At 41.0% G+C, this 14,067-nt stretch overlaps 1 protein-coding gene across 1 annotated transcript in view; it reads left to right on the top strand.

Annotated features, from left to right (window-relative positions):
- The window catches only part of LOC108573385 (alkaline phosphatase-like), a 136,382-nt gene that overhangs the window by 4,931 nt on the left and 117,384 nt on the right, over window positions 1-14,067 (top strand). Inside the window, exon 3 of the mRNA XM_017935826.1 lies at window positions 10,814-10,992. Coding sequence (XP_017791315.1) covers window positions 10,814-10,992 — 179 coding nt within the window. The remainder of the gene's footprint in view (window positions 1-10,813; window positions 10,993-14,067) is intronic.

The following is a 14,067-nucleotide window of genomic DNA, read 5'->3' as shown; positions in this document are numbered from 1 at the left end:
AAAGTCGACGCGATTCCGTGGAATATTCGTTCATTTGCGAACGATGTTACCGAGCTTAGCCTTTGATTTCGATATCTATCGAAGTCATCGGATATCAGGATAATCTACAGCTCCCATTGGCCCCGTCTGGTTATAACTTAGCCTCATTAGAACGATATCGCGCAATTAACAGAATTTCTCCGGCGTGCTTGCATGAATATTAAGGGGTGGTGTGGGAGTTAGGCGAGATTCGCGGAGCCGCCGTATTTGGGTGTAGCGATTGGAACTTCCTTGTCACCGGTACGAGCTGATAGCGTTTTCGTTCAGTCACGATTTTCTATTTTCACCAGACGAGCGCGATAAGCGTCGTCGTCCGGTCATATAAGCGATACCTGAATTCAATTCGAAAATGGAACCGCGGATGTTTATTCGAGCGATTGAAATGCTCGTAAATAAGGACTTTCCATCAACTGGTTTATTACACATACTCTGTCCTCCTTGGTACGCTAAGGATATTCATGGGACTGTGCACGTTGATTTCAATTTCCGATAGAGACACGTCCGATCGCGATCTTTTGCCTGTTTACACACTGAATTATAACGCCGTCGGTGGCGAGTTTTAACGATACGATGACACGCATTGGAAACGAGATTCCTGTTTGATGTTGCAGAAATATAGCGAGATCGTAAATTGTAGAATTAAACAGCGACACCGTTTCCGTGCTGTCCTTAGATCTTTATCTCTTCACGTTTCTGTCATTTCTCTTGTCGGTATGTTTGAACGTGTCAATTTTCACACCTGACCGATTTCACCTGGATTTCTTCCATCGACTGTACTCTGTCCCGACCATTTTTCTTTCTCACCTTTGTCGTTCTAGCTCGAACACCCTTCGTTCGAGCAACTCGAGACTAAACACTCGCACAGCCGTTCTCTACCACCCCTGTATGTATCTCGGAATCACTAATAAACACGTCGCACATAGCCGTGCTTGTACTTGTCTGACTGCGTCTAACACGAAAGCGCAAGCTGTCTTAGCTCTCAATCATTAAGACGAATTGCTCGTTTGATTAATCGTACGCCGTTTGCCCTTGAAGCTGTTCTCTGGTTCGCGTGCCAACACGATCTCGCTTTCCAGCCCCTCTGTCCGTGCAATTTGTCAATTTACAATTATTGTCCGCACGTTCGATCGCGTCTGACGTGTTCGCGTTATCACGATCACGGTGGAATTCCGTGGGACGTGACTAAGGGACAAGAGAGAGTTTACTTACCGTTTAGCAAGTTGATCGAATGTCCTGGAATCTTGAGGACTTCTCCTGCTCTCCACCTTCACTTTCACCAATTTAGAATTAATACTGTTGCATTCACACTTGTTGGAGTCGAACAGGTGACGGGCTTGACGAGAGAGAGAGAGAAGTTTCACGTGGAATTGCGATTATGGGAAAACTCGAAAGTGAAGTGTTTTACGAAGTTTCGCTGAATCAAAGTTATCATTGTTACTTGCTTTAATAATAACGAAGTGTTTCAAGTTTTCTGAGATGTCGAGGCTAATGGTTTGTGACAAGTTTACATAATTCAAGAATGATAAGATGAAAGAAAAAAATCATTTTATTCTAATGATGATTAGAATTAGTATTGTGTCAAATCGACTTACCTACCAATCACAAATACATCCCGAATCTTGCCAAAACCACGTCTAACTGAGAGACCGTTTCGCTAAAAAAGAGGCAAATTTTTACACGTAAAAGCCGCACTTGCCGCACAACGAGCTTCTCATCGACTCGAAAAAATTGAATTCGTAGTGACATTGATATCTCGTTAATTAATCCCGCATCCGAGTGCTATCCATGGAAAGGGGAATAGCTTCAGCGACGCGGCTTCATCGATAGGTCAAAGGGTGGGTGGGAAAGTCTCGACAAATAATTAGCGCGAAATTAATTGAATCGAGTATGCATTCGTTAAACGGAATATCGATTTTACCTTTTGTTCGTAACGCGGGACGGACGGACGGACGTGGGTGAATTTTCCGGCGGAAATTCGACGGGTGTTCAAGGGAAGAGATTTAGCCGGCTCTCCGGTGCGATCTAAAATTTGCAAATTCATCTGTCGAGTTTCCGGCGACGCGGGACAGCCTCGTCGAATGAACTTTATCCAATGACGACTGACTAACTCCTACGGTTCTCGCTGATCAATAATTCATTCGCATCATCGCAGTCACGTCGACGTAGAGCGGACCCCTGATCGTGTGCCGCTCGAACGGTGCATTTGAATTTCGCGGATATCCCAGACGAAAATTTCCGCGAACCGGAAAGAGAGTGAGAGAGAGAGATTCAATCTCCCTCCGGCCATGTACCTACTTAGATCGATCGTAAACTTTCGACGTTTCGTGCCCCGCGGTTTATCCAGGTTGTCCCCGTAAAAACTCACAGACACTTGTCCCTACGTTTCCCTCGCGGGGCTTTTCATCTTTCCGACAGGTTTTCTTGCGACATTATCTTGCGCGGCGAAAGTGTGCCGCTCCATTTGCGAAATTGTTCTTTATGGAGCCTGGAAGAAAGGAGAGCGTTCGAGGGGGAGAGTAGACGTGGGGGCGGCAAAAACATTGGACGAAAAGGGCGTTAATGGAAAGCCTAGATACGTTATACGATTCTAAATGAGATTGTGCCAGGAATCGCGGCAGCGAAAGCTCGACATCTATGCTTTATTGCCGTAATATTTTGTAGTCGAAACGTCGACGCGAGAGAAAAATAAAATTTCGAGTAATTTCCACTTACGTGGTTGTGATGGCTGCTACGCGTGAATTATGTCCTTTTTAAACACGTATGTACGTTGGTGTTCGTGAGTGTTGGGACAGTTTGTGAATGGGAAGCATACTGGAATGTATTGAAATCTATTGTAATTTATCGAACTCTGTCGAATTCTATTTAAATCTACTCTGTTCTACTAATATCTGTTGAAATCTTTCGAAACCTACGGAAATCTACTGAATTCTACAGACGTTCACTCAAATCTACCAACTGTAATTACAAGTTTAATATAAAATTATTTGACACACAAAAGTCATTACGAAGTTCTTAAGATCGTAACAAAAAATGATTAATTTTAGAATCTCCAAGTATAACGAGTACATGTGTATATTTTGACTAATATATGACACTAACTTTGGCGGGAAAATGTAATTTAAATCATTAGATCATTAAATTAAATTTCGTCCCAAAAGTTGGTATCATATGTCAATAAAAATATGCAGCGTGGACTTCGAGGAAATAATTAATAAGTTTAAATCATTTTCATATTGCAATACAAAATATTTCGCATATCTCAACACGTTATGTAAATTAGACTTGAAAGTCGTACATACGTACCGGCTAATAAGCTATTATAGATTTACCACTACTCCCCTATTCGTCATTCAACAAAATTCAACGCATGGTGGATCATATCTGTCTTACACACGAACCTGAACGATATAAATTTTTAAATTTTTATTTAAAGCTTCCCAAATGATTACGATGAACAACAAATTTCTATCAATTTTTATTCCTTACACTTTATGTAATTATCACGACCATCATTAGTAACGTTAAAAATATCCAACAGGATCGTTCTAAGTAACACTTACCTCGAAAACTATGCATCTGCAAAAAAACTCCCATATACTTACACAGGACGTGAAATCTGCTAAAACTTCACGTCGTTATTGCTCCAAAATTATGGTTGTTACATTAATACAGTTTGATTCTCGTAAGGCGCAAAATCCTCTTCTTCAAAATAGTTTCTGTTTCACGTCGATGCGACTTTTCTTTATCGAGATATCGTCGCTCAAAGCGAACCGTACTTTCTACCACTTAACTATCTCTGTCGCCCACGCACGTTCGGACCTCTCGCTCCCGCGCGAGTGGGCGGGACGAGCCACGAGCTCTCACACACTCTAGTCACTGGCAGAGATTCCGAGCCGGAGTTTTTTGCTTTACTACTTCTAGCGAGGCGTACGCATTTCTAAGAAACAGATATAGGTCAGGAGGTTTTCGGGTCATTCGTCTCTTAACGTTTTAACGTTGCACTTTGTCGCTTTGTATCTCGAGAACGGATTAAGATATCGATTTGAAACAAAATGTATATTGACGGGGGTGCTTTGCTCTATCCCCGGAGTCGATTATTTTCGAAAATTTGGCAATTTTTTTTAACCCTTTGCGATCGGTGCCGCCATAGTGGCGGCATTTCAATTTTGTTCTAGAAATCGGTGTCGCCGCTATGGCGGCATGATCTTTGTTTTGTCAAGTATCATACTTTGGAAAATTACAAAAATTAAAACGTTTTATTTTTATGCACTATAACTAGTATGTATTAAAAAAAATATATCAGTTTCAAAATATTCTGTTTTTCAATATCCTTATATATATAATAAATCAACTATGCAAAAATAACTTTAAAAATCTAAATTTGCTCCGACTAGCTGGTAGTCCAACCAGAGAAATGTGCCGATCGCAAAGGGTTAAACATATCAGCTGTGACGTTAGTGAAAGGACTTGAAGTATTTTTTATGGAGAAAATAAAATAGTGCTTTGAAGATTTGCATGCTGCTACAGGTATCATGTTGGTTGATTTTTTTATTTGGATAACACAAACTCATTTTTTAATTCTATGTTATTTATGACTGATTGTATTATTAATCGTGCAAATTGTCACTGTAGTTATTTTCGTATAGTTGTGTTTGTAGTGTTATTAATTATGCAAATTATAATTAGAGTTATTTCAGTATAGTTATATTCATAGTATTGTTAATTATGCGAACTATAGTTATAGCTACATGACTATACTGGAATAACTGCAATTATAATTTACATTATTAATAATGCAACCACTACTACCGATTATTTCAGCGTAATTATAGTTACGTCAGTTTAATGTAATAATAGAATATCACTCATTTGTCGTGTCGATTTTGCATTGTATTGAATCGTCCGCTGTGTCGTTTTTGCATCGCATCGAACCGTCTGCTGTGTCGATTTTTGTCATCAGGATAATTCAATTTCTTTTCCATTTAATTCTCTGTCGAAATAACGAATTAATGATACATTGCAGATTCTACGTGAAAAGTGTGCACACTCCAAATTTCCGAAATAATTGCAATTTCATGTTCCTAGGTTTTGCTCATTTGCAAGTAGAGACATACACTACCGGCCAAAAGTTTCGAATCACCTGCTAATTTACGATAAAATTGAATCCGCTGCTAATTTTTTATAGATTTGAAATTGATGTTGCGGAGATTGATATTATTTTACCTTATTTCGATTGATTTGAACGAGGAAAAATTGGTTAAAATATTCTTAAAATTGCTAATTTGATTCTGGAAATTTTTGTGTAACTTGCAATGCACAGTGATTCGAAACATTTGGCCGGTAGTGTATGTACGCGAGATAAAAACGCTGATTACCAGCAACGTTAATTACGATAAGGAGTCGCAAAAATGTCCATCTTTTAACGGTTTCTTCACCGTACTACTGTTGCAAGAGATAAGCAAACGAAACGATCCGCTCTGCGTTTAATTTCTGGGCGTAACTGTTGCATCGCGGACTCGGGACGATTTAAGAACGATTCGGTTGAAAAATACGAATACTGCTTTTAGTATTGCATATTCGCTGAAATCGGATTTCGAGCATTTTTTCCCACCATTTTAGCTAACGTCACGCCGATTTACAATAATGGAACAAGAGGAGCAAGCGGAAATTACATAGGCGAACGAACGGATGTTGTATTTCTGGAATGTTCAACTTTAAAGTGAACAGGACAAAGAAGAGGGAAAAAGTGAAAATTAAAATACGATATTACCGGGTCGAAGAAATTAAGTTGCCGGCGTTTCATCAGTCAAAAACAATCTTGAAGCTTAATACCCTACCTTGTGTTTGAATTTCCCTTCCTCGGTTTTCCTCGAACAAAGAACATATACCGCAAGGAAAAAAAGAAAAGAAGGAGAAATTTCCCCGTTTAGCACGAGAGCGGGAGGCTTTAAAAATGAATTAGGTCGGGATTGCGGAGGAACTTCGTGGTTTCCTTCGTGCAAACCTTCCCGACCAAAATTACTGTAGAACCTGCGAAAATTTGCATCAGCCTCCGTGAATTCTATGGTCGATCGGCTGAGATTGAATCGGAACGTTTGTCGGCAAACTTCTTTCCTATTTAAGAAGAAATGTGAACCAACGAACCGCTGATCAAATTTGCTCGGTAATTCAGCTACGACGTGTATATACAATTAAGACAATTCATTTCTTCTGGAGAGATGTTAACTTTGTGTTCAAAATTTTATGCCAACATTGGCTTTCTCGTTCGACATATTACTCTGAAATTCCTGAGTGTTAGAACAATTTTAATCCTGTTACAATTGCACGTTTTCTCTGTCACACACACACAAGAAGGTAGAAGAAATCACAATGTTTACCTCGCGATTTCAGTTTATAAACATCTGTTATTTTTTTTCATTCTTTCTTAGACGAGTGTTACTTTTTCATTAATTCATCCCCGTTACACATTTTCTCTTTCACAACAGAAAAATGCTTTAATGAAAATCCAAGGAAATTCTGTAGCAACGATATTTTTTTTTCTAATCAAATTTAACAATTCGTTCAAAATATCGATCCAAATAATAAAAATTCGGCACGTACTTATGTGACGACCTAATAGAACAAATCACGGTGTATGCTGTCGTCGCGATTTCAGCCTCTCGCTTCTCAAACATCAGATAACCGATTCACTCGTCAGAGTGCACAAAGTCGTTGCTCCATTCGTTATGGTAAATCATAATTGAAGGCCCAGATGCTAAGATCAAAGGGTCAAGAGCGAAGCTTTGATGAAGGGCCGTGTATCGACGCACTGAAGCCGATTACCATCCGGCCCGTTCCAACGCCGGCCCACTTAACGTAATTGCTAATCCCGCGAGAACATAGATCTCCGCGTGCCAACTTAATCCGTTTCCGATCTGCGGGAAGGGCTAGTGGAGACCGAGAGAACGAAAACGAGGGAGAGAGAGAGAGAGGTGGAGACTTTTGTCGGGCGCCGTTAAGATCTCGCGAACATCCACTTAATTATGATACGATCCCGAGCGGCTCGCGGCTATGGTATCCCAGCGTCGTCGCTTGAATTCATTTGCAACCGCATTTCCCTAGATCATCCTCGATGAAAAAGTTGTCGGTCCGTCTCTCTCTCTCTCTCCCTCTGGTCCTCCATCGAGACACTTTTCCGCTCACCCTTCTCTCCCCCACCTCTAACGACGGGGAAAAATTCTAATTAGGGAGGGAAGCGAATTTTTTTTACGACGAGTGGTTAAAACTTAACAAGGGGCTAGGAGATCCAGCGAATCAGCGGGAAGTATAGTACTTACTTTCGGACGAGTTGTTTGTGGTTTTGATCGTCCCCGTGCTGGTTTGAATTGTGAAATTTTTCTCACGGATCAAACGATCGTACGATATGTGATTCGAGGCTACTGAAAATACGTCGTGTGCTATATTTCTCTCGTTTTTAACCTGTACACGGAGGAATTGACACGTCGGTTAGCGATCGATATTCTGAACGCGATGATTGAATGTATTTGTGGCTGCTATGGACATAGAAACCTTAGTAGATGTTTAACCCTTTCGCGACTAGCGCCGGTTATATCCGGCATCCACTAAATGCTTCACACTGGCTAGCGCCGGTTATATCCGGCATCCACTACGCGCGTCGCATTGGCTCGCGCCTCGACAACTCAAAGTGAAGATTTATTTTAAAGTACAGAACAAGGCCTCGACAACATTCCCTTTATCCGATACACCCTTAAGTCTTCTGCTGTTCCAACGAAATCCTCTAAGATTTCACACGGACGCACTGGGAGCTCGAAAAACGCGAGACACTCATGGTGTGCACTAATGGCACGACGACCCGTTAGTTCTGCCGTCGCGAAAGGGTTAAAGAAATTATTTAAAGATGAATCTGTTTGTACAGGTAAAGAAAATCTCTTTTTCTGTCGATAGTTTTTTTTAACTTCTTTGCAGAGTACGAAAAGGGAAATTCAACAACTTGCATAACGTATTGTGTGATTCTGGTCGTTTAATCAAGACATATTATCATCTGAATATGAAGTTAATAACAAATGCTCAATGCAACGAGCGTTGGCTTCAATGCATAATTGGGGTCTTTTGATGAATCTTCTGACGACTTCTTTTATTTCCTGCAGATACTATGGCAACTGCATTTTGCTCAATTCTGACGATCTTTTATTTCGTCTTTTAACATTTATCTTACCGGTTTGTCGGAATTGTTTCGTTCCCTTCGAAATTGCACGAAGTAACGGATGAATACGAGATTAAAACTTTTATACGTATAAACATTTTTGGCTTTTACCGTAAACGAAAACAATATTTGCTTTATATTCGTTCTTGTTACCTCGTTCCAATAAACATTTTCGTTACTACTATTTATATAGTCCACGCCTAATTAACCCTTTCTTTATTAAGTTAACCTGGCATTTATCTGATATCGCGATGTAACAATTTAGTACCTATTTACGTGCCCCATTCTTTGTTTCACGATAAGTGGGTTTACCAAGGTGATACTAAGAAATAATTGTATAAGATAATTAATACGATAAGAGAAGAAAAAGCACAGGATTCGATAAATTTCCGTTTTTGCAACAGTTACTCGACAATTTCAATTTTTATGTGAGAAATGACGACAATTAACAGATTAGAATCGAACAAAAAAATCAGAAAGCGCCTTTAACACGTAATGTTCGATGCTTAAGTGCCGAACTGGTACGCGAGTTTAATCACACCTCGATTTATTCAGTGTGAAATGCTAAGAACTAGTTTTATTTGCAACAGACTATCAAAATACTAATTTTCGTAAGACCAACTGCTAAGACTTCCAAAAAAGGACGCGCTTCTGCCTCGTTTCCTTAGTTTTATCCGCTCGGGGCCAGTTGCTGATTGGTGGCCGATTTCTTCTTGGGGCTGTAGGTGCTGATTCCCCATTGGAGGAGGTTGTTTAGGTGGGACGCAGCTCCTTCCAAGGGAAGGGGATTGTTGCTTAACATTAGAAAACCCCCATTTTTGGGTTTTTCCCAGGGGTTGCCGCGTGACTTTCCACCGCGCACGTGACCTCTCCACGGGAGGTACGGTACGCGCGAGAGGACCGGTACCTCGGTCTGGCGGCCAAGTGTAATTGAACAAGTTTATGACGATAATCCGCCAGACCGAGGGTTCGTCGCGATTTCTTGCGAGGCAACACATGGTGTTAAGAGAAAAATTTTCAAAAATTCGAGAAAAAGTTAAAAGTTATCTGCGAAAAAATTGATATTCCTCATTTAGTAGTTACCTATGAAAAAAATTGCCAAACTTTATCTATTTGCAAACGCCACAGGATCGTGTATTTAAATCACGTCCCTTTAAATCATCTCGACAGCCACTCGGTCGACTTACGATACTTACGATACTTACAATAACGTCGCGAGCCGTCAAAATCAAACGTTCGACACCGCAAACCGCAAGATCTTAAACTTCTGACCCGAGCTCGACATCCTACAAACTTTCCCCAACAACTTCTCGACCCGAAAAGCTCCGCACTCACAGCAGAACCATTCAAAACCCATCAAACGTAACCTGACACAAACACATCTCCGATAACGCGTTCACACGAACAAGCCTCGACCCATTCATTCCACCCAGAACAGGTTCCCTCCGCGAGGCGCAAAATTACCCCGGGTAATTGATTCTTGCTACCCCGTACCCGCCAAGAATTTGTCACCACGAAACGCACCGGTGTGCAGGTGCGGCGCGTGTGCGCGCGTGATGAAGTCGACCGCGGTGTTACAAACGAGCCGCAGCGCGGTGATCCAGCCGAAAGGGGTTGATTTACGAAACAGGTGGCGCTGGGAAAAGCTGCTGGCTGGGGTAGTGGTCAGTCACGAGCTCGCGCGCGCGAGCACTTACAGTCGCCAAATTTACCCATGGTTGCGCGTCGATAACCCCGCGATTATCGATCAAATTTACGTATCCCTGAACAGTACACCTCTAAATTTCGAGCGTCCTCTACTTGCACAACGCAGACGGCACAAAAGACTACATACATCAATTTTATTTGGCGTATCTGAACTACCGAGGTGAACAGAGAGTACACGTTGTCATGGAACGCTTAGAAATATGGCTTATAAATTTTCAAGTCAGTTTTTCTTTTCTTGGCAAGGAGTGGAATTTTCGTGTAAGAAATTTTCGAACAGGTACCGTTTTGTCAACTTTTTAGTATTAGATAAGACACTTTGAAATGTGGCTTGCAATTTTTCCAATGAAATTTTCAAGTTAATAAAAACTATCACGTAACAAATCCGCGTTTTGTCAATTTTTCATATTTTCTTATGTCCGAGGTTCATATTTTTCCTCACGAATACTGTGTTCGGATCTCTTTAAATACACGCCATTTGAAATTAACCGATCTTACAGTTAAAGGAGACTGTAGAAAGTGAATTTTCAAAATTACTTCACTCTGTTCTATTCTTGGAATTCAGAGTAAAATATTCGTATACATGGCATATATCCGTAGGCATGGTAGTCTTATTGGTCAAAATTATTTTTTAGCGCGCGCTAAGTCAATTATTGCCTGAAAAACGTATAAATTTTAGCTGTGTGCATATTATTATTATTTTTTCCCCGTTTCTGCAGGCAAACGGTCCGCAGAGAGTTTGGAAGGTAGAAACGCCTTGGGTTGATAAGAATATCCGGGGGTTCGACCGCAAACAGTTGATATAAATAGTTGATAACATCACGATCGCGAATATAAACGAACATTTCGTCTTTTCTATGCTGACAGGTAAATCAACAGGACTAGTGACCACTACAAGGGTGACACACGCGACACCAGCCGCCCTTTACGCTCACACAGTCAGCCGTTACTGGGAAGACGACGGGAAGGTACCACTTGCTGCACGAACTTCCTGCAAGGACATCGCGCGTCAGCTGCTCGAGGATGAACCTGGTCGTAATATCGACGTACGGGATTATAATATTTCGGCTTAAATTCGGAAACTCTGGTCGTCGTTTGCCGGACGGTCCTGCGCGCTCTTTACGCTCGTTCGTGGTCGAATACGTGTGGAGATTTGCGACGGATCCCCCAGGTCGCCTCGAATCTATTCCACTGTCGCGATTCGACGTGATTCAACCGATCGAAGCAGCTCGAACTCGAACGAACATCTCCCGGAAATTTCTAGCGGCGGTGTTGGTCCTCTTCGTCAAAGGGAGGGACGAGTTTCAGAGGGGATGATAGGATGAGCGTGACGTGGAATCGTTTCCGGCTTGTCCAACGGTTAGAGTTCTTTCGGACCGCTGGGATTAAGGCTAGGTGGTCTTTAGGAAAAGTCTTAATTCTTTTCAGCGAGTCCTTCATAGTTGCGGAATTTTTTTTTGTCCGTGGAAAGATAAAGTATTTGGCTGGAATTGCAATTTTGTCGAACGTCCTGTGTGAGATGAACGTGATGTTTCTTTTTTGTTGTACACGCGTTTCACGATCTGGTTTGTACAATTTAACGGTAACTTCGTATTCTCTGAATTGAGCGTTGATTAACGTGGAATTTTTACTGGGTAGATTGTTCCGCGTTTCTAATAAACGATAATACATTTTCTTTATACGCAGGTTCTTTTTCGAATATTGTTTTACTAAAGGCACGAGTTGCTTTAAAGCGTCGAAATGTGTAAATTACGTTGCTACAATTTGTTCGTCGGAGGCAGGCCGATTAAAAAGAAGAAAAAATTAATTTCCCAGCGCATTCTTCGGCGCGAAAAACGGGCGGTCCGATTTTATTGCGATTGCATTGTCATTTCTATCGGGGGTAGAAATGGCACGCGGATCAAAAACACGAAAATTTTTTTAATATCTTGCATTATATCGGTTTAAAATCCTCCGACCGGAAATGTATGTTGGCAAACAATTTCGAGTATTCGATCGCCGGCGTGCAAATTGCTTTACGTTTCGCAATATTCGCGCGGCAAAAGAGGGAAAAGCTAAAAATCCGGAATTACAGCCGGTATCGTTCGCGGGAAAGAGATTTCGAAACCGACAAACGCGGACTTTTCTATCCGGCGATTTATCGACGGCGTTCTACACGGTGTCGTCGTTCGATGTAACATCGCTGTGGGGGGAAAATAAAAAAATAGGTCCGAAGAGGAGGACTTATCGAATCGAGCAACTGTGCGGCGCGGTACGTCGAGAAATTGATTTCTGCCTGGCAGAAAGCAACTTGCACGCCGTGAAATACTTCGCCACCTGTTCGTCTCCATAATGTACAAATCACGTCGTTCAATCTGGTAAAACCGAAATGTACCGAGCGTTCGTTCCGCGTTCTATTCGCTGAGGCTGATTTCTCGTGGACGAGATCGAGAGACTCGAGGAAGATTGTTACGACTCCCGTTGGTGGAAAATCAGTGACATTGATCAGAAGTGGCGGAAGATTTCGAAACGTTTCGTTTGATGGATTTGTGTAGTTAATTGTTGCAATTTTTGGTCATTTTACGAGATGAAGATTGGCACAGGCACGCTTGCAAAGTGTATCGAGATGTGTTCGATAGTAGGAAATTTATACTTTTTTAAGTTTGCTAGAAATGAATTTTTTCCGACTTTTTGGGACAGTTAAAGTTTTATTTAAAAAAAAGAAAGAAAGTATATCAAACATCGAAATAATTTCCATTACTGTGGATGACTTTTTTGCCATTTTTCTGGCAGCTTACGAACACCATCGCGATAGAAACTTGGTGGTTTTGAATCAATTATGTGAATGCAGTCGGAAAGAAATATTATTAAATTAAAAAAGGTAAAATTTAGTATGAAGATTGATGATGTGCTTTAAACAGAAAACTGAATCTGATATACTAGATACACCGTTTCAGAAAGGACATCAATTAAGAGTAGTCAAGAAAAGGAAATTTTCATGAAATTTTGATTTTTCACACGAATGAACATCATTCCTTCTCAATTTTTAAATCGATCGCGTGTATCAATAAAACATTTCCGAAAGGATAATCCTTCCGTTTCAGTAGATCCAAGAATAGATGCTACAAATTCATCGGTACTATCGCTATTTCATTTCGAAATCCATTTAAACGAAAAGCGATCGTCTCCACTTTGAATCACTTCAGACGTTCAATAGTTAACCGTGTCTCGCGCAAACTTCCGCTGACTTTTGTCTCGAAAGTTTCGTTTGCTCGTTAAAATCAAGTCTAAGATAAGTTTCTCATTCTGTCTGGTAATGGAAGTTTCGATCGTATCGAGCGGAGATCACGCGACGATCGATGGGGAACCGTGAGCGAAACCGAGTTTCCCCGCCGATATTCACGCGAACGCTGCATCGTCTCGGTTTAATCAGCGGAAGTTCGAATTTTCGGCGGGCCAATCGGTCCGAGTGGACCCCGATGACGTTTTCGTAGCGAAGTAACCGGGAGAAAAAAAGGCTCGTCCGGAGGAGCGCGTACCGCTTTTGCGCGGAATTTCAATGCGAAACTTTCTGCTTGTTAAAGTCTGCTTAGTCGGAGTACTCGAGAAGAGTTTGCTGGTCAGATAGAATAGGAATTAAAGGTCCACGGAGATTACTTTTCCCACGAATCGAACACTCCCCGATCCGTCTATGGGATAACATTTATTTATTTATTTTTTTTTTTTTTGCGAAATTCTCCATCGCACAGATTCTGCAATTTTTTCTATTTTTTAGTTAGCTTTTGGTATTCATACTTTCTAGGTTGTTGCTTGACATTTTTGTTTTTCTGTTTACTCGTTGGTGTCTTCGTTGTTTAGCTTGTTCTGTGGATGGATCGGGTTGGAATTAATTTGATAGGTTCATGAAGATAATGGACAGTAGATAGTATAGGAAATTAACCCTTTCGCTGCGGTAGATTTTCATGCGTAACATATGTGGCTGACGGCAAATGTTTCAACCACGGCCGCAAAATCTGTTATTTTGGCCGTATCATTTTAAATTTTCGGTTGTTAATCCTCTATGACACCGTGTAGTTATCTATTAGGAGTACAAATTAATTTAGTGCTCTTTTTTCATTAATTTTTACATTATTTCTTTATTT

This window comes from Habropoda laboriosa, unplaced genomic scaffold, assembly GCF_001263275.1.
Source record: "Habropoda laboriosa isolate 0110345459 unplaced genomic scaffold, ASM126327v1 scaffold92, whole genome shotgun sequence".
NCBI lineage: Eukaryota > Metazoa > Arthropoda > Insecta > Hymenoptera > Apidae > Habropoda > Habropoda laboriosa.
This window is presented reverse-complemented; position numbering and strand designations above follow the sequence as displayed.